We start from the raw sequence: 21,452 nt of genomic DNA on the forward strand, positions 1-21,452 counted from the left end.
TTTTTTTTTTTTTTTTTTGTACTGGGAATCAAACTCAGGATCTAGCATCTGTGAGACAGGTGCAGTGCCACTGAGCTAAATTCCCAGCAAAGCTGGGCAGTTTAATGTCTTAATTCTTTTTTTTTTTTGGTGACAGAGTCTCACTCTGTAATTCAGGTTAACATTGAACTCACTGCGTAGCCCTGGCTGGCCTCGAACTCACAACAATTCTCCTGCTTTCATCTCCTGAGTGCTGGGATTTTAGGTGTGTGCCACCACACCCAGTGCCTCTTAATTCCTTTAAAAATAATAATAATAAAATAATTTCTTGTTTTTATAAGTAATATATTTCCCATAAACAACTCTCTATCATTCAAACCAAAAGAATGTAGTGAATAGGCATGTTTTACATTTTTGTAACTGTTTAATAGAAAAAGGCTGAGTTCTCATATCTGTGTCTGCATTCAACCTATGCAATGTGTTGTTTTGACTGGACATTTATCTATCTATATAAATATCCGTATAGATAGCTATATATATCCAGATAGATAGATATATACACAGATAGATAGACAGACAGATATAAACTCAATCTGGCTGGGAGTATACTTAGTAGCAGAGCACTTGCCTAGCACATAAAAGGCCATGGGTTTCATCCCCATACCATATACACAGACTGACATAGATATGTGGTTGGAAAAATGAGGCATAAGTTAATGATCTTTACATATATTTGTGGCTAATTCATACTGCTCTAAAACTTGACAAGTCATAGTTTCTTAAAGGTTAGTTGCAATGTAGAATCTGAAACCATATCAGCGAACATTTTATACTGTTAGCATTAAAATCTTTTGATATGTCTTGCACTTTGGCTGAATCTTTAACCCATGCACAATTTTGCAACAGTGTTCTTTTAGAAAATAGAGGTTTGTTGAGTTATTCAGATTTTCCAAATGTTGACACATTTCATTACACAGTATTAAAATATGTATTAATATCTCTGCCAAAATCATGAATACCTTTTAAGCACCAGGAAGCTGTCAAGCTCATACTGGCAGATAAACATTTTCCAAAATTCTTATTTTCACCTGAAAGTTTGAATTTTATTGTTGGTAGAAAATACTAACAATTATTTTCTCTGAAGTTCTTTTTTGAGAAAATGTCTCCACACAGCCAAGTCTGAGTCACCATAATTTGTCTGTCAGTTGTTCTTTTAAGTAAAAATAGTGCTTCATGGACCAAGAGTGGTTGAGCTCAGTTACAGTTCCGAGAGCTCACTCAGGTGTACAGACCAAGTGCCTTGTGTGGATGACCAAGTTCGCCACACAGAGAATTAAAAGGAGGTGCACATAGGGGAAGAAATTTAATCGTTTGTTGTTTTTGTTTCTTTGTCAGAGACAAATAAAATTGAATTTTTAAGACTCTGAATATGCAGTGAAGAATATACTAATACATTTGTGCCACTGCTGTAATTCATGCTAAGGCACCAGCGTTTCACACACTATTATTTATACACCATCAGAGTGAATGTCATTGCAGTGAAAAAAGCAAATAACATACCATGTGTGTTGTCATTATTACTATGATGATTTGCTAAGAATTAAATCGTGGGCCTTGTGCATGCCAACCAAGCATACGCCCTACCCCTGAGATGCTATCTTAGCCACTTTCCTACCACTGCTGGGCCAAATACCAGACACCCATAACTTGAAGGAGGAGAGGTTTCCTTTGGCTCAGTTTCAGTCCATGGGCAGCTGGCTGCAAGGCAGAAACAGGAAGGGAAAAGGGGCTGGTGAAGGAAAAGGTGCTCAACCCCTGAAGGCCATGAAGCAGAGAGAGGAAGGAGGCAGGGCCAAGCACAGCCTTTCTAGGACACACCCCAGTGACCAGGACCAGCCAGGCCCCACCTCCTGGCAGCATTTTCAGCTGTGAACTTATCCGTGGATGACGCCACTGTTGAGTGCAGCACCCCTGTAATCCAGTTACTTTCCACACACAAGAGATTTTGGGGGGACATTTTAGATCTAAACCATAGTAGCTACATCCCCTAGTATTTTAGAAGTAGTTTTGACCTCATAGATCCCCTAGAAGACTCTTGGGGCCTTCAGAGGTCCATAGACCACACTGTAGGAACTCCGAGTCCAAGTAAGATTTTATTGTTTTTGGTGGTGGGATTGAGGCAGGGTCTCACTGTGCAGTTCAGGCTGGCTTTGAAATCACTGTGTAGCTCAGGCTGGCCTCAAACTCAGGTGATTGTCCTGCCTCAGCCTCCTCAGTGCTGGGATTACAGGCGTGCATCATCTCTCCAGGCAAGATTTTACTTCTAACATTTAAAATTGCACAGTTTCTGGGGAAATTATGACTTCTGGTTAGCACTTATTCTTGCCTGGCACTCGTTATTTATCTCCACTAAATTTTTTTCAACATCTATATAAAATAGGTATTATTATGATGCCCATTTTGTAGATCAGGGAAATTCAGAGATCGTAAGTACTTTGGCTGAGGAACACATAGCAAAGCCATGCCCCAAATCTGATTATCTGTGTGTTCATATTAGGTTGAGTAGGATAGACTGTGCTAGTGTAAAATGGAGATTTTGACTCACTGTTTTGGAAAGTATAAAATTCTTATAACAAAATTCATCACTTAAAAGTAAATATAAATGTATAGGTTTTTTTTTTTTTTTCTTGGTTTTTTGAGACGGGGGTCTCACTATGTAGTTGAGACTGACCTGGAACTCACTGTGTAGCTCAGGCTGGTCTCGAACTCACAGTGATCCTCCTGCCTCAGACTCCAGAATGATGGGATTACAGGCATGCGCCACCAGGCCCGGCCACTATAGTTTTAAAGTATACAACTTAATGGCATCTAGTATACTAAAAAAACTGCAACCATCATCACTGTCTAGTTCTGGAACATTTTTATTACCCCAAGGAAAAGCTCATATGTATTAAACACAGTTTCTCCCCACATCCCTCCCTTTCCTGACTTCTGGAAACCACTGATCTCTGTCTCTATAAATTCACCTATTTTGGTTATTTCCTATAAATGGAGTCATCAATATGTAGCCTTTTCATGTGTTTTCACTTAGCCTAATTGTTTTTTTGTTGCTTGGTTTTTTAGCAGTACAGGGGATTGAACCCAGGGCTTTGCTCATGGAGGGCAACATATAACCCACAGTGTAATGTTTTCAGAGTTCATCGTCATATCTTGTATCAGTATTTCATTTCTTTTATGTGGCTGAATAATAGTCCATTGCTTGGTGATACTACATTTTGTTTATCCATTCATCACTTGATGAACATTTAGATTATTTCCATTTTTTGGCTATAGTGGATAGAGCTAGCTGTATTTATTTATTTATTAGTACTGAGGTTCGAACTCAGGACCTTGTGCTTGCAAGGCAGGTGGTGGAACCATTGAGCTAAATCCCCAGCCCTGAGCTGTTTTTAATTCTTTTGGGTGACTCACTTAAGCAGTCTTAAAATCTTGAGTTTAATTTTCTTGATTAATCATAGAATTAGCCTGCACTACAACACTCAGCCTGATCTTTTTTTTTTTCTTTTCTTTTTATTGAGTTTATTGGTACATTCTAGGTATACAGTACAATTACATTCATTACTGGGATCTTGTACCTTTACATGACAAGTCTTGGTTCTCATTTTTTCCCCTTGTCTCTACCTTCCCTTCACCCCCTCCAACCTGATCTTTGTTTACTTGTTTCCATATCCTCATGATAGAATTTTTTCTTTTTTGTACTAGGGATTGAACTTGGGACCTTGCTCTTGCGAGGCAGGTGGCAGTGAGCTAAATCCCTGGCCCAACAGAACTTATTTTTGTCACTTGTTGCTGCTGTTGGATTGTATAGCTTCTGGGGAAATAACTTAATTTTTGATTCACATTTACTCTTGTCTGACATTGTGTTAAAATAACATTATTGAGCTGGGGGTGTAGCTTAGTGGTAGAAGTCAGGTTTATCATCTGTGAGGTCCTGTATTCAATCCCCAGTACTGCACACATATACACACAAAATAATTTTATTTTCATTTAATCTTTGCACCATCTGTGTAAGATACATATCATCATACAACTATGCATTTTAAATGTTATTGTTATAGTGCTGGGGTTTAACAGCGGTTCTGCTGCCTGCCTTGCAAGTGCAAGGACCCAATGATCCTGGTACCAAAAAAAAACTTGTAAGTTAAATGTTACTGTTATAAAACTAAAATCTGTGCTAGCCTATGGAGATGCAGTTAACATAGCGCCATATGGAACATTACATTGGATTATAATGTTTTATTAAACAAATAGTGGATTTTTCCTAATCTAGGGCTTTGATTCTGTTTTAACTTATGTATGGCAGAGATTCCACTGTTTTGGTTTACCATATTCCTGGTGGCTCTCAGAGGGAAAGAGTGGTCACCAGGAATGATAAAATTACTACCTTGAGTGTTTCCATTGGTGTGTTTACCTTTTACTCTAGTGGTTTAACTCAGTTTTATAGCTCTTCAAGAATAGAGAATAAGTAGCTAGGCATGGTGGCGCATGCCTTTAATCCCAGGCCTCAGGAGGCTGAGACAGGAGGATTGCTATTGCTGTGAGTTCAAGACCAGCCTGGACTACATAGTGAGTTCCAGGTCAGTCTCAACTACATAGTGAAACCCTATCTCAAAAAAACCAAAAAAAAAAAAAAAAAAAAAAAAAAAATAGAGAGTATAGGTTTGAGATTAGAAGAAAATAAGAGGTATAGAACCTTGATGTCTTTGAAGACAGTGCTCAGACTTAATTTGTGCCCATACTAATGAAAAACTAAAGGCTTAGAAGGTGACCACACCCTTTATTCTACCACTAAACCTGCCCTTGCATGTATTGTACACTTTCTGTGGTCAAGACTGTAAGTTACAAGGTGAAATGTCCATTGAATCCACTGGTAAAATCAACCAAGAACATTTTTGTATAATTTCTACCTCCTTTACAGCTCTATTTTGTCTTTTCTGCTGTCCCCATGTTTGTGTTACTTCAAGAAAATTTGGGGGCCTGGGATTTAGCTCAGGGGTGCCGCTGCCTGCCTGGCAAGCACAGGGGCCTGAGTTTGATCCCCAATACCAAGAAAAGAAAACATTTGTAAATTCCCCCACTCACAGCTACAATTTTAAAGGACTTGGTCACTTCTTATTTACTTTCATTTAAAATCTATTTGAATGTCTCTTTTGTGCAAGGTATTTTGCAAGGCTATCCAAATTGTTACAGAAGAAAGGACGCTGCTTTTAAGGTCCATTCAGTCTTTTGTTTTTTTGTGCGAAGAAAGGTCAATACAAGAGGTATGGAGGAGAGAGCAAGTTGTAATAAAAATGAAGTTGTAATAAAAATACATGCACTCAACTTTCTTTGTATGCTTTCATGTATTATAAATGAAAGCTTTCCTTAAAACAATTGAAAGTGAAGTCCCTGACCCTTGAAAGAATGGTACCACTTAGATCAGATTTTCTTGGAAAACAGAGCTATACTTATCGATTTATCTTTGGCTCTGGTAAAGCATGACCAGGTAAGGGATATGTCTAAGGATCCTTTTACTAACTGCCTAGTTGTCCATGGTTAGGACTTAGGTGCTGAACACTGGGGCTGTTCCATCTGTCTCTCTTGGAAGCCACTCCCCTACCCCCCTAGATGGTTTCACCAAGTCTTACTGAGAACCTGAAGCTGATTTGTCAACTTTTTCCTTTTTCTCCTTCACAATTTACCAGTTTTCATGGCACACCCTCCCCCAAGAAAAAGAATGGTTTCATTCCTTCTGATCTGCTCAGAGACTCAGTAGCATCAGTTATTCATGGCCTTTCCCTCAGTCCTTTGCCCTCTGGCCTTTTTTTTTTTTTTTTTTTTTTGTACCGGGAATCAAATTTGCACTTTCAAAACAGCTGGTGGAACCACTGGACTTAATCCCTGGCCCTCTCTGGCCTTTCTTGAGTGCTCATGGGTTTGCAAGCTGAGAGAGGAGCATTTTAGAAAGAGAGAATCAGTATGCACTAGACAAGAAGAGGAAGGTTGAATTCAAGCAAAATAAATAAAAAGAAATCCATAGTGAGAGACAAAGAAAAGATCTTAAAAGAAGCCACCTGCACAGGATTGGCCATTATTATAATGACAGCTAACTTTGAGTCGCAACAACAGGAGACAAAAGACAGCAGGATAATAGTTTCTAAATATTGAGAGAAAATAATCAACCTGGAATTGTGTACTTGGAAAAAAATAGTTAAAGAACAAAAATGATGTAGGTATGGTGATGCACACCTGAAATCCCAGCACTTGGGAGGCTGAGGCAGGAGGATTGCTGTGAGTTCAAGGCCACCGTGGGCTACACAGTTCAAGGCCAACCTGCACTACATAGCAAGACCCTGTCTTGGAAAAAAAAAAAAAAAAAAAAAAGGCTAGGGTTTTAACCTCAGTGGCACAGAACCTGCCTGGCAAGCACAGGGTCCTGAGTTGGATCCCTGGTACCAAAAAAACAAGAACAAAAATGAAACAGGCTTTTATAAATTAAAAAAAAAACATAACTTGTCACTATGAGATATTTGAAGTAAAAACATCTCAGGAAAAAGAAAACGAGTCTAGAAAAATCAACAATGCAAGAAAGTATGAGATGTACAAAGCAATAGAGAATAAATAAAATGGAGGGCCAGGGATTTAGCTTAGTGGTACCGCCACCTGCCTTGCAAGCAGAAGGTCCTGAGTTCGATCCCCAGTACCAAAATAAATAAATAATAAAATAAAATGGTGACCATTGTCTATATCAAATATTATATTTGGGGATAATTTAAAAATAATAGAATTAAAAATACCAGTTAATAGCATGTAAATCAGGAATAGCTAAGGAGAACACCAGAACTGTAGTACTATAATTGTGTTTTTGTTTTAATTTGAAGGAAGGGATATTAGGATACTAATTAACTTATGTTTTGCTAAGCCACATGTGCATTGTAAAATTTTTAAAGTAAGTCCAAAAACAGTATGTAAGTTCCAAACAAGTAGAGAGGAAAAGAAAACAAAGGGGAAATATAAATTCAATCCAAAAAGGAGCAAAAAGCATAAAGAAAAGAAGAAGGAGTAGAAATTAAAAAGATGATAGAAAGAACTCCAGACATATAATAATTATGGTGTATATTAATGGAATGAATTTGCCAGTTAAGGATATTATAACATTAGGTATAGACAAAATTCAGCTTGTGTACTTTTTTTTAAATGCCATGCTGGGGATGGAGCCCAAGGCATTGTGCATGCTTAGCATCCCTACCAGTGAGCTACATCCCCAGCCTAGTTTATACACTTTTTATAAGAATTCCATCTATAAAATAATTTTAAATCATAGGAAAAAAATGTATTAGGCCAATACTAAAAGAAATTGGCATAGAATCAAACATGAAAAATACATTGTTAGCAATTGAGATAATGATAATAAGCAATTGAGATAATGATAAAAAATTCAATTTACTAGGAATATATAACCATCCTAAACTTGTATTAGCCTAATAGAACAGCCATAAAGTAGATTAAGCAGAATTTCTATAATTAATTTTACATTAGGGGAAATGAGAATCCATCATCATAGGAGCAGATTGCAACGTAATCTTTCAGTTATTAGTAGGTCAAGCAGATATAAAATCAGTAAAGATACAAATAACAGTCTTGTAAAGTAGTAAAACTCTTGCAGTCATGGGTGTAGGCAAGGACTTTCTGAATAGAACCCCAGTAGTTGCACAGGAAATAGTACTGAGAATCAGCAAATGGGATCATATCAAAATAAAAAGCTCTTGCACAGGAAAAGAAAGCCAACAGAGTGAAAAGACAATCTACAGAATGGGAAAAGAAATTTTTGTCAGCTGTTCTTCAGACTCACATGTCTAGAATATATAAAGCTGGGAGTGGTGGTACAGGCCTGTAATCCCAGTACTCGAGAGGCTGAGGCAGGAGGATCACTGTGAGTTTGAGGTCATTCTGGACTATAGAGTGAGACCTTCTCAAACCCCCCCAAAAGTGGCTAGGGATTTAGCTCAGTGGTTCTGCTGCCTCCCTCGCAAGTGCAATATCCTGAGTTCGATCCCTGCTACCAAAGAAGAAAGAAAGAAAAGTATATATGAAGAACTCAAAAAATGAGCCCCTCCCCCAAATAAAGCCCCAGTCAAAAAACGGTCAGCTCAGTGAACAGACACTGCTCAGAAGATGAAGTATAAATGGCCAGTAAGTGCATGAAGAAATGGTTAACATAGCTGGCCATTAGAGAAATGTATATTAAAATAACACTGAGATTCCATTTTACTCCAGAAAAAATGGCTGTTGTCAAGAAATCAAATAAATTCTGGTAAGGCTGCAGGGGGAAAAAGCAACTCTTTTACAGTGTTGTTGGGAATTGTAAACAAGTACAATCATTATGGAAATCAGTACAGAGATTCCTCAAAAAACTAAAACTAGAAATTCCATTTGACCCAGCTATTCCCCTTCTAAATATCTTCCCAAAGAGTTCAAGACCTCATACTGCAGTGATAAATTCATACCCATGTTTATAGCTAAATTTAGCTACAATTCTTAATAGCTAAATCTTGAAAGCCTCCTGTATGTCCATCAATATATGAATAGATAAAGAAAATGTGATGTATTTACACACAATGGCATACTACTCTGCCATAAAGAAAGGTAAATATGAATAGTTTATAGAAAAATGGATGCACCTTGAGACCATAATGTTAAGTGGAATAAATCAGACACACAAAATTAGATATCACATTGTTTCTCTTATATGAGAAATCCAAAATATAGATAAAGAGCGAAATAGGGCTGGGGATTTAGCTCAGTGGTTCTGCTGCCTGTCTTGCAAGCATAAGGACCTGAGTTCGATCCCCAGTACCCCCCCCAAAAAGCAAAATAAAAGATAGATAATAGGAAGTAGGGAGAATTTTTTTTTTGCACCAGGGATCAAACTCAGGCCCTTGTGTCTGCTTTAGCAGCGAAACCACTGAGCTAAACCTCTGGCCCCTAGGGAGAAATCTTTTTCAAATGGAAAGGGAATGAAGAGATGGACAGAGGAGGGAAGAAGATATAAAAGGGAATTAAGATGTGTTATGTACACACACCAACTCCACACAAGGAATATAAACATTATGTACTGTAAATGTGTACTAATAAAACAAAAAAATCTTGGGGCTAAAGATGTGGCTCAGTAGTAGAGCACTGAACCTGACATGTGTGAGGTACTGAGTTCAACCCCCCAGCACTGCAAAGAAAAAAAAAAGCAAGATTAATCTAATAGTAATTTCTGGAATTATATACCTAGCAGTTACAGAATTCACATTCTTTATAGAAACATAGAACAGTTGAAAAATTGCATACTACATCATATTTAGGGCATAATACATTTCAATGAATTGCTTTCTTATAGGTCACGTTTTCTGACCAGAGATTAATCGATGTACTGACATAGTTACTTTTTTCCTGAGACAATACCTGGTACCACAGCTCAAACGAGAAAAGGCTTATTTTGGCTCAGCATTTATAGAGGTTTCAGTCCATAGTTGGCTGGCTCCAAGGCAGATCAACATAGTAGCCTGGCGTGGTAGAGGAGAAAGAGCTCGTGGCATGGCAGCCAAGAAGCAGAGAGGGATCAAGGGAAGAGGAGGGAGATGGACCCTCCAAGGCAGCGCCCCAGTGACCCAGTTCCTCCCACCAGGCTCCACCTCCCAACATCACAGTCAGCTATGAAGTCATCAGTGGGCTAAGCCACTCATGAATATCATGCTCCGTACTCCAGTCACCTTCTAAAAACACCACCTGTGAGGCTTTCGGGGACCATCTAGAGATATAAGCCATAACAGGTGAAGTATCTCTAATTACTAAGTTGTTAGAAATAACAGAATTTTGTAAGGTTGCTATAAAAGCAGTTGCTTTACTGTATACCAGCCATCAGGTGTTCACCAACAGAAAACATCATTTAAAAACTTTAAAAATCCATCTGCTCTATCAACAAAAATTGTAAGATAATTATGAATAAATATGACAAAACATGTAAGACATTTTGTTAGGAAACTAGAAACTATAAGAGATTTATACATTCAATGATAGACACAGTTTTTGTTCGTTTGTTTTTTGGGTTTTTTTGGGGGGAGGGGATCAAATTCAGGACCTTGCGCTTGCCAGGCAGGCACTGTACCACTGAGCTAAATCCTGAGCCAGATAGACTGAGTTTTTTAAAGATGCCACTTCTCCCCAAATGGTCCTATATAAATTTTGAACAACAACAACAATAAAATGTATATATTTGAAATGAAGAATCAGGAAATCTAGTGATATTCCTGTTACATAGGTCAAATTTAAAAACTGTCTGAATACTAAAAGACTTTTGATAAATTCAACACTTTTTTTTTTTTTTGAGACAGTCTCACTATGTACGAGACTGACCTGGAACTCACTATGTAGCCCAGGCTGGTCTCAAACTCACAGGCAATCCTCCTGCCTCAGCTTCCTGAGTGCTGGGATATACAGGTGTGCACCACCACACATCTAGCTCAACTTATTTTTTTTTTTCCTGGTACTTGGGATTGAACTCGGGTCCTTGCACTTGCAAAGCAGGTGCCAGAACCACTGAGCTAAATCCCTGGCCCTCAACTAATTTTTAAGTGAGAAAGTTTTTTAGAAAATAGAAATAGAATTATATTGTCTAATATAATAAATATCTATTTTAATACAAAAATCAACAGTCATATTGAATGGTGATACACTAGATCTATACTAGGTAATATACTAGGTTCAGAAATAAAGTGAAGTTGCCTAAAATCACTATTAATATAAAATATTAAAAGTTTTGGTTAGTACTAAACTGTAAAACAGACAATTGAATACAAAATTTTCATTATTTAGGTAACATGATTCTACCAAAATTACTTCTAAAAGTCTTAGAATTGATGAGATCAGTAAAAGTGCTAACAAGTGGCTAGAGAAGAGATAAATAGCCTAAAATAAATAGTTTAATATTTATAAAGTAGCAGCTGCTGTGTAACAGATATAGAAAGGATACAAACACTCAAAACAGCCTTTACCTCAAAAAAGTTAACTATTTAAGGATAGTTTTTAAAGTTTAAAAGTATGAGTGCTGAGTAATTTTTTGATGAGTGACATGAGAAGATTACTGCTGGTAGAGTATAAATTAGTACCAGCCTTCCAGAAAGCAAGTTGATTTGATTTAAGAGTTGTATTTCTTATCACATAATAACAAATGTTGGTGGGGTTGTGGGGAGAAAGGAACCCTTCTCCACTTTTGGTGGGAGTGCAGACTGGTGCAACTACTATGGAAATCAATATAGAGATACCTCAAAGAGCTGGGACTAGAGGTTCCATTTGACCCAGCCATCCCTCTGTTGGGTATCTTTCCAAGATAATTAAAAGAATCACACCACAGTGATATATACACACCCATGTTTATAGCAGCACAGTCTGTAATAGCTAAAACTTGGAAACACCCCATCTGCCCATCAGTTGGAAACTGAATAAAGAAGATGTGGTTTTTCTATGAAATGGAATACTACTCAGCCATAAAGAATGAGAAAGTAAATTCATTCATAGGTAAATGGGTACATTTTGAGGATATACTCCTAAGTGAAATAAATAAGTCACACATATGCAAATACCGAATAGTTTCTCTGGTGTGAAAAACTAAAATAGTACTCAAGATCCTAATGGTATAATTAGCAATGTGAAATAGGAAGAAAAGGATCAAAGGTTTAGGGACAGTGAGAAGGATAGGGAAGGGGGAATAAGGGAAAAGGAAAAAAAATATGAGAAAATGTAAAAATGGAATTAAAGTGTTTGAAGGTGGGGAGGGGAGGAGGGGGTGAAGGGAGGGCAGGGACAAGGGAAAAAAATGAGAACCAAGACCTGTCATGTAGAGGTACAAGATCCCAGTAATGAATGTAACTGTACTGTATACCTAGAATGTACCAATAAACTCAATTTAAATTTTTAAAAAAAGAGTTGTATTTCTTCACTGGCTGATTCCCCTGTAGGAGTTTATTCAGTGGGAATGGCTAGCTGTGAATGAGTATCTCCATATGAAGACGTCTGTCCAGTGTGCTGTGTAACAGACAATGCTAGCAGCGGTCAGGGCTAAGGTGGAGTGCAGCAGAAGAGCATGTGCTTTGCGTGTGCAAGACCGTGGGCTGGTTCCTCAGCACCCATGCAGGAGAGACACTGACTGCTGTCGGCCCATCATCCTCCTGGGCTGATCTGGTCCTCACTGGGCTGTAGTCTCCTCTACTTTTAAATCACCTAAAGCACTTTGCATTGCTTAATTCATTAATGAAACCTACTTTGTAATCTCACATAAAAATGAAAACAAAAGACCGGGCATGGTGGCACTTGCCTGTAATCCCAGTTTGGGAGGCTGAGCCAGGAGGATTGCTGTGAGTTTAAGACCAGCCTGGGCTACATAGTGAGTTCCAGGGCAGTCTCAACTATATAGTGAGACCCTGTTTCAAAAAACCAAAAAAAAAAAAAAAAAAAAAAAAAAAACCCCCGCAAAAAAACCAAACAAACAAACACCTTGTTATCTTAACAGATTTTAGATTTGTTAGTAATGAAGACTGCGTCTATTGAGTTTTCACTCGTGCAGTGACTAGCCATAGTGTCTGTCTATGGTAAGCACTCAGGAAGTATTAGTTGGGTAGTACCGAATTATATTGGAGGGGAAAAACTCATACAGAAGGCTGGATTTAAGCTGAGGCAGCAGGATTGCGAGCCTGGGCTAAATTGCAAATTCAAGGTCAGCCTGGACTATATAGCAAGACCCAGTCTCAAAAAAAAAAAAAAGTCAAGGCTGGACTTTGTATTTCTAGGGTTTCCGGGATCATCCTGGGGTGTGAACTCCGAACCTGTAACAATGGCTCTGGATGCTTGTGCATATAGCACTTGCAGCTTTAAACTAAGTGCTTAGATTCAGCACATTCATGCCTGCCTTCTGTTTGTGAACCCCCAGAGCTCTGTCCCATGATAAAGCTACCGAAGAATACTTTGTTAGTTTGTTTTGTTTTGCTTTAAAGGAGGAAAGGTTTGTTTTAGCTGATAGTCTGCAGGGGTTTTAGTCCATAGTCAGCTGGGTTCAAGGCAGGGCAACATGGCAAAGAAACAGTCCATAGAAGGGTAGGTACAAAAGTAGCAAACAATGAGTCTCCCTTTTCCTTTTATTCCATTCAAGCTAAACACCTACTGGTTGGGCCAGGTGTGGTAGTGCACACCTGTAAGCCCAGCACTTGAGGATTGCTGTGAATTCAAGAGCAGCCAGGGGTACATAGTAAGTTCTAGGTCAGTCTCAACTACATAGTGAGACCCTGTCTCAAAAAACGAAAGTGAAAAAGTCTACTGGTTGGTATCACCAACACCCAGGATGAGGCTTCTGTTTTCAATAAATCCATTTAGTCATGCTCAGAAAAATGCTAACCAATTAGTGGACTGATTCAGTACCACACACCCTTAATCTCAGTATGGCACACCCATGATCCAGTCACCTCCCAAAAGCCACATGTATGAGCACAAGGCTTTGGGGGACCATCTACATAGATACAAGCCATAACATTCTGCCTCTACCCCTCAGAAGAGTCACATGCATCCTTTTATGCAAAATGCATTTAGTTCATTTCTAAGAGGTGTCAAAGCCCTAACAATTTCTGCATTGCTGAAAAGTCCACATCTAAAGTCTTGCCTGACGTTTGAGGCAAACTCTTAGCTGTGAGCCCCTATAGAGACAGAGACGAAAAGAAAGTTAAACACTAAGAAACTAAGAACATATAATGACATAAAATAAATATTCCCATCCCAAAAGATAGAAATAGGATAGACAGGAATGACACCAAAACAAGACGTGTGTGTGTGTGTGTGTGTGTGTGTGTGTGTATGTATGTATGTGTATATATATATATATTTTTTTTTTTTGTTTTGTTTTGTTGTTTTTTTTGTTTTGTTTTGTTTTTTTGTTAGGATAGACAGGAATGACACCAAAACAAGACGTGTGTGTGTGTGTGTGTGTGTGTGTGTGTGTGTATGTATGTATGTGTATATATATATATATTTGTTTTGTTTTGTTTTGTTGTTTTTTTTGTTTTGTTTTGTTTTTTTTTTTGTTTTTTGGTTGTTTTGAGACAGGGTCTCACTATGTAGTTCAGGCTGGCCTTGAACTCACTTTGTAGTCCAAGCTGGCCTCAAATTCGCAGCAATCCTCCTGCCTCAGCCTTCAGAGTGTTGGGATTACAGGCATGTGCCGCCACACCTGGCCAATAAGCATTATTTTTATAACCAGGAAAAGAAAACCCAAAACTGTGTGAGGAAGTAGTTCCCCCTCCTCCATCACATCCAGAGCCTCGTGCATTTGTCTTTTTTGTGTGACTGTGTAACTGGTTTCCTGGCCTTTGGGTGCCCCTGTTTCTTGCTTCTAGAAACTCATTGCTTCTTCCTGCCCTTCCTGCCTCATAGCCTTCACAGCTTGGCTTCAGCCTGGTTTCCTCTCATTGCTGCCCTTCTCTCCTCAGGGTTTCTCATGGATCCTTGAGAGTGGTATTTGGTCTTTCTGTTCCCTAGACAGTTCTTTAGAATCACCTTGGCCTTCTGACCCAGCGTATCCGAAAATCTTCCCTGTCTCCCACAGCCCTGGCCATAGGGTTGCAGCAACTTCTCAGCTGCCTTCCTGGCCCCACCCCGTCCATGCTCCACCAGGCAGCCAGATGGCGTTGTTCTGCTGCAAACCCCGAGTGCTCTGCCCTCCCTCAGTGCCCAATCCTCACAGCAGCCTAAGGGCCTGTGCCACCTGCCTCTGCTCCCCTTCGACCTCATCACCTCTCCTGGGTTTCCCCCCAGACAGTGGCTTTGTTACCATGTCATGTCCTGTACATACTGCCTCTGATGTCTGCCATTCCCTCTCTGGGGTGCTTTTCCCTCAGTTCTGTGCTCATATGTCACTTTGTCAGGGAGACTCTCCCTGTCACCTTGTCGAAAGCAGTGTAACTACCCCAGTCCCCTTGTTCTCCCTGAAGAAATGTGTATGTGCTTGTGGGCCGTCGCCTTCCACTGGCCAGGAACCTGCCTGAGTCCGGGGACCTATCTTGTCTGCCTGTGTGACCCACCCCCACCAGGCACTGCCGCCCCGTCTGCTTCGAGGTCTTGTTCTGTCCATTTACCTCTCCAGCCTGAGGTTTCATCTTTCTTTGTTGGCTAATGTCTTACTGTCAGCAAGCATTTTTCAAAAAATTTTTAACCTTCCCTCAACTCTGAATCTTATAATTACCAAGGCATTCATGTCTCTCGTTCCTTTTCAATTCCGTGAAAGAGTAGTACACATTTATGCCCCACTCTGCTTGGGTTCTTCCCTTGGTCCTCATCACAAGGCTTCTGTTTTCAGTGTGCCAAACAACACTGTTGTGACAGAGCTTCCTTACTGTAGGAAATGTGAAGTATTGTCTTACTTTACTTTCCCTAGTTCTGTACTGTACTGATTATTCCTTTGCCCTCTCTTGTAATTCCCCTTTTAGCCCCTCTGAAGTCTTCTCCTGTTTCCTCATCCTGACCAGCACCGCCTGCTGGCTCCTTCTCTGCCCCTTATGAAGGTCAGTGACCCCTCACATTCTGTCCTTTGCTTCCTGTCTCATGCTGAATCTTCTGTCCGTAATGGCCTCTGTCCCCATGCTCTTAACTGCTGTTTTTTGCAGTGTTGCCTGGATTTTTCTCTTGATCTCCAGCTTTTATTTCCATCTCTTTTGATGTGTCTGACCTGATTTCCCACACCATACACACAGGTTCATACAGTATTAACTCTCTCCCCACGCGGCACAGTTGACAGTTGCTGCTCACTGCTGTCCACCTCTGGGACTAACCCACCTGGTCACTGGCGGTCATCAGGGATGGTTCAAGCGCTGTTCTCAGCCTGCTCCTCTCCTCAGCCCTGCTCGCTGCTCTTGCATAGTCCACATCCTTGTCTCGGTTCTCACTGCCCCTGCCATAGTCTAGGTCACCACTATATTCCTGTTATAATGTGGCCCTGAAGAGCGTGGTCTCTGAAGCCCGACCACATGCGATCTAATTTTTAAAATTCATTTAAAATTTTTAATGAGCTTCCTAGATCTTTTGGTGCTGAAGATCGAATCCAGGGCCTGTGTGTCCTAAGCATGCCCTCTGCCACTGAGCTGTACTGCTGTTCCCTAAGAGTATGTCAGAGACAGAGAAACACAGGCAGAGAGACAGAGAGAGCACATGTATGGTTCTGGGGATTGAACCCAGGGCCTTGGGCATGCTAAGCACGTATTCTGCCACCGAGCAACAGTCACAGCCCTACATTCTAATTTTGGATCTGCCCCTGAGTTTGCTGAGTTACATAACTTTTCTGTGCCTTAGTTTTCTCATTGGTGAAACAGGTAATGATTTGTTGTAAGGATTAAATGATTCAGCAGACACCAAGTGCTTGGCACAGTGCCTGTCACATCACGCTCGATGTCATCTCTCCAGTCGGCCCCGCACCGCTGATCTCTCCTGCTGCTCCCTTCCCCTTCTCCGGCACTTCTGCATTGCTTCTCAAGCCAGCTTTCAGAAGTGGACAGCAGATGGCGCTGCATCTGTGGAAAGTCTCATGGTGGTTCCTCGAGTTTTACTGCTACTTGTATATCTGGCTCATTTCCATCGTCTGCTTCTTTCCCTTGTGTTGTATCTGTATTCAGTAATTGGCAGTTTCTACCCAGTCTTTGATTTTGCATGTCTTGGCATCTTTGCACATGCTATTTCTTCTGCTGCTTGAAGTACCCTTCCTTCCCTAGTTCTGTCTGCAAATCTTTATAATCCTTCAAGACCCACGTTTAAACCTTCTGTGGAAACCTGGCCCTCTGCATGTACAACAGATCACCCCCTTCACACTCACTGTAACCTACAAGAATTACAGCTATTGTTTCCACTTGTCTTTCTTTTTTTTTTTTTGTTACACGTTTATCTCAAATAGGGTCATGCTACGTAGTCCAGGCTGGCCTTGAACTCATGACCCTCCTGCCTCAGCCTCCTGAGAGCTGGGGTTACAGGCATGTGCTATTGTGCCCAGCTTTACTCTTGCCTCCTTCATGAGTTGGGCTCCACCCTGGTGGGGGCTGCAGCCTCTGTTCTTTTTGTAGGGCTTTGCAGTGTTTGGACAGAGCAGGGGCTTCGGACACATTGAATTTGTAGCCAGGATGTTAGGAAATGACTAAAGTTTCTGTACTTCTCTCTTGGTTTCTTCCAGGCTGCAGGAATTGGTGGATCGAGTACTGGAACGCTTTCAGGCTTCTGGACTAATAGTGAAAGAATGGAATAGTGTGAAGCTGCATGCTACGGTCATGAATACACTATTCAGGAAAGACCCCAATGGTACGTACTCACAAAGCTGTGGCACACAGTGATAAGCAGGGTGTACAGGGTTAACTAGCCATTTAAATAGAATGCCATCAAAGCCTTGTCATATGTCTTCACTAGGTTCTGCTAGGGTTTGGTGTTTTGGTAATGAGAATTGAACCCAGAGTCTTGCACTGAGCTACATCTCCAGGCCCCATCCCACCTTTAACTGTCAAACTGCACATATTCTCTTTTTCGTACCAAGGAAACTTATATAGGGTTGAGGGCTTGGATTAGGAGATATTTCTCATTAGAGAAATAGTTCCACAGTTACCCATGCATATAGCTAAAACTGTAGTAGTGTGTTCATGGAATTGTTAGAACTCTGGACAGATTTCTGGTCCTCTCTAACATAAATAAAAGAACATACTCAAAGATGGAAAGTGTGGGTGGACGTGGCACACACCTGTGATCTCAGCTCCTTGGGTGGCTGAAGCAGGAGGATCACAACTTTGAGGCCTGCAACTTACCAATACCCTGTTTTAAAATAAAAAGGGCTGGGGGCCAGGGATTTAGCTCAGTGGTTCCACCCCCTGCCCCTCAAGCTCAAAGTCCCGAGTTCGATTCCTGGTATCACAAAAACAAAAAAATAAAAAGGGCTGGGATGTAGCCTAGTTCTCCATGGGTGGTTCAACCTCCAGTACCACAGAGAGAAGGAAGGAGATAAAGAGAGGAACAAAGAAAAGAAAAGAGAGAGAAAAAAAAGCAATTTGAATGTTTTTCAAGGTCCTTCTGTAGACAACAAAGGGTTGATATAGAAAATATTTTGCAGGTTAAGTAATTTTTGATGCTTTGAGTTTTCTTTTCCCTGTACTCTTCTCTGTATTGAATTTTTACTTGAAAAGGACATGAAATGATGTGTTACTTTTTCTTTTTTCTGTTTCCCTTTCCTTTGATCTGCCTCTTCTTGCTGCCCTGTAAGGGTATCCTTTGGGATATGCAACCTAAATTAACTCAGAAGCTAGAGCACAGCTTTGTTTAGGCCAAGGTCACGGATTTGCTGCATTTCAGTGTAGAATATCTGTAAGGATACCTCTGATCGCAATAAAAGGACTCTTTTTCATTTGAGGAGAGCTCTTAAATCAACTCAAAGCATGGGGGGGGGCAGCACTTTTGACTAATGTGTGAACTCTTGTGCATTTTTACATATTTAAAAAAGCATGTAGGATTGGCAGTATAGCTCTGTGGTAGAGTGCTTGCTTAATATGTGCAAGGCAGTACTGTAAAAAAAAAAACAAAAAACAAAAAACATTTTTGGGCTGGGGATTTAGCTCAGCGGTTTTCGGTGGCCTGCCTTGTAAGCACAAGGACCTGAGTTCAATCTCCGGTACCAAAAAAAAAAAATTTTTTTAAATTGCAGGCAGCTCATCTTGGGTTTATAGATAGTGAGGCGCTTTTGGAAATCAGTTAGTCCCAACCTCTGACTTTGTAAATGAACTGAGGTCCAAGAAGGATACCTCATTTGTGCAAGATATATCTAGTTACATAGTAAGTACTTAGCGTGAGTACGTGGGAATGTCAAAAGAATTAACATATATTGAATGAGCGGGTGGCAGAGCTGGCACTAGAAGCCAGTATGTTGATTAATATCCTGCTGCTTTTCCCTCCACATAATGGCACTTTCCAGTAGCACATGAAAATTTGGCTAGTTGTACTTGTGTACTTACAGAAATCCAGGGGAATACAAACACATAAATAACCCAAGCTTCTCCACCACTGTCTTTGGAATATTTATTTACAGCTGAAGGCAGGTACAATCTCTACACAGCGGATGGCAAATATATCTTCAAGGAAAGAGAATCATTTGATGGCCGGAACATTTTGAAGGTCAGTATGAGAGAGTATGGAGAGGAAATTGGAAATTCTTTGGCATGTGCCCTAAATAAGGGAGGAAAACAAGTTGTTTTCCTTCAAACAGCAGAATATATTTTTCCTATGCTTTTCATGAGGCTCATTGATGGAAAGAACTATTTAAAAAACTTTTTTATGTTCTTAAAAAAAGAAAAGAGAAATCCACATGACTTTGTTAGGCTTTGGCACTTCTGGAGTATTGAAATTGGTGATTTAAGTAAAAGTACAGAATTCCACCTACTTGGATGCATAGGAATAAGTTGTCTTTAACATGGAAAGTTTTACTCTGTACTTACTTCTAGAGATTGGAATATCATCTTTTTAGGTGAAAAAGAACTGTTTGTTTTTCTAGTAGATTTTTCTGTTCACCCACAACGTGGCTTTCCCAAGTTGCTGTATAATCTATTTTTACTCAGGAGTAGTCTGTGTCCTAAAAAGTAGGTGGTCCATTTCTGACTGTTGAGGCTTTGCTTTTTTGAGTTGCATTAATCTCTGAAATTTAAATAGAAGAGGTTTTGCAGGATTGCATTTATCTTTCTCCCACAGACTACACTGTGTAATGTCTATGATGTATGCCCTGTCTGTCAGGTTAACATGCCATTGTTCCCCTGGGCAAAGAGAAACACAGCTGATACCAAGGGAGAGGGCTTGATGCGTTTCATTGTTCTGTGATGGTTTAGGTCAAACATTTTCAAGTCAGGGTGTGTCAGAGGTAGAGAGAGGGTCATGTCACAATAAGCTTCAGCTTTAGAGATGCTTTTTCCTTCCCTACCCAATTCCACATTCCCTTTTCCTGTCCCTTGACAGTTTTCTTGCTCGGTGCCACCTGTGACCCCATTGCCTCTCATTAGCAACATCACTCTTCAGCTGTGAGCTCCTACCCGCTGCTGAGAAGCTATTCCCCAAGGCCTACCAGCACCCACCTTGCAGAGAGAGCTGGGTGGATTCCTCACCTCTGTGGTCTTTTCTGTCTTTTTGAGTAGCTTTGGGTTTGCATAGCAGGCTGCTAATGGATTCAGTTGTGGTTAACTTCACTGTCTTTTTCAGGCCACAGCTTTCCTATGCTGCACATCCCCTTCCTCCTCTTGCTCCCTTCTTTGGGAATTTTCATTGACATCATGACTTACTTTGTTTTTTTTTTGTTATTTTTAAAGAAGAAATCAGCTGATAGGGAAAGACATGACATCTCTAGGAGTGGCTGAAGGTCCTTAGTTCTCATGGAATTAAAATGAAAGTCAAACAGTGTGCTAATGAGGTACGAGGGGTTCTGACACTTGTGAGAGCCTGTGCAGCGTGACTGTGTGTGCAGTGTGGAAACCTCACTTGATTCTGTGTTTGTGTCACTCTGGCAAGGCAGTTTTCCATGTGAGATGCTTTTTCTTGCAGTCTCTAAACTACCCCAGCAATGACATGAACGTAGCTCCCTCTAGTGTGGGTAAGCACTGGGCTGTACCTTTAGTACCCTCACTAATTCATGGCTGTGTCAGTCTGGAGCTGGATCCACAGAAGTCCTTGGAGATCTTTAGTCCAGTTCACCTCTTCAGTCTCTAGTGTGAGATCCACAGTGGTAAAAGTGACTTCCCGGAGTTACTGCTGGATAGTGGCAGAGTTCGGAATCAGAGCAAAAAGGCTAGAAACTCATACATTTAGCATTGTTTCTACTGTCTCTCATTAGGATGCTGTGTTTGGGGAGAGATGGTGAACGTTAGATAGTGAAGATGGTAGAGATAGTGAGTGGGGAGAATGTCTGGTCAGAACTCTTTCATAAATGTTAGGGGCACCGAGTGCACCAGTTAGTCTAAAATCAGACAGACATTTGGGGCTGGGGTTGTAGCTCAGTGTGTGCAAGGCCTGGATTCAATCCTCAGTACAAGAAAAGAAAGACAAAGAAAAGAAAAATTAGACTTTTTACTAAATATGATTCTGACACTAACTGTTCACTATATGTCATCCTCTAATGTGCCCTAAGGATAAAATAGTTGTTCTGATATAATCCCCAGCTTCCACGAGCATCCTGTCTTTGAGGAATACAAATGATGACTAGATAATTAAAATGACAGTGCCAAGTTATGGAAGAGAAGTACCACTGAACACAGATCACTACAACAATGTGTCCTGCAGTATGGTTTCTTTCTTTCTTTCTTTTTTTTTTTTTTTTGTACCAGGGATTGAACTCAGGACCGTGCTTTTGA

General features: G+C 40.3%; 1 protein-coding gene across 6 annotated transcripts in view; it reads left to right on the forward strand.

The window, feature by feature from the left end:
- Positions 1-21,452, forward strand: part of Ascc1 (activating signal cointegrator 1 complex subunit 1) — a 120,574-nt gene that overhangs the window by 64,565 nt on the left and 34,557 nt on the right. For all 6 annotated transcript variants that reach the window (XM_019204995.2, XM_019205002.2, XM_010606474.3 and 3 more), the window contains exons 8-9: positions 17,261-17,385; positions 19,151-19,236. In XM_019204995.2, the coding sequence (XP_019060540.1) occupies positions 17,261-17,385; positions 19,151-19,236 (211 nt within the window). The remainder of the gene's footprint in view (positions 1-17,260; positions 17,386-19,150; positions 19,237-21,452) is intronic.

The sequence above is a fragment of the Fukomys damarensis genome, unplaced genomic scaffold (assembly GCF_012274545.1).
Source record: "Fukomys damarensis isolate Sample0158 unplaced genomic scaffold, DMR_v1.0_HiC HiC_scaffold_20, whole genome shotgun sequence".
NCBI lineage: Eukaryota > Metazoa > Chordata > Mammalia > Rodentia > Bathyergidae > Fukomys > Fukomys damarensis.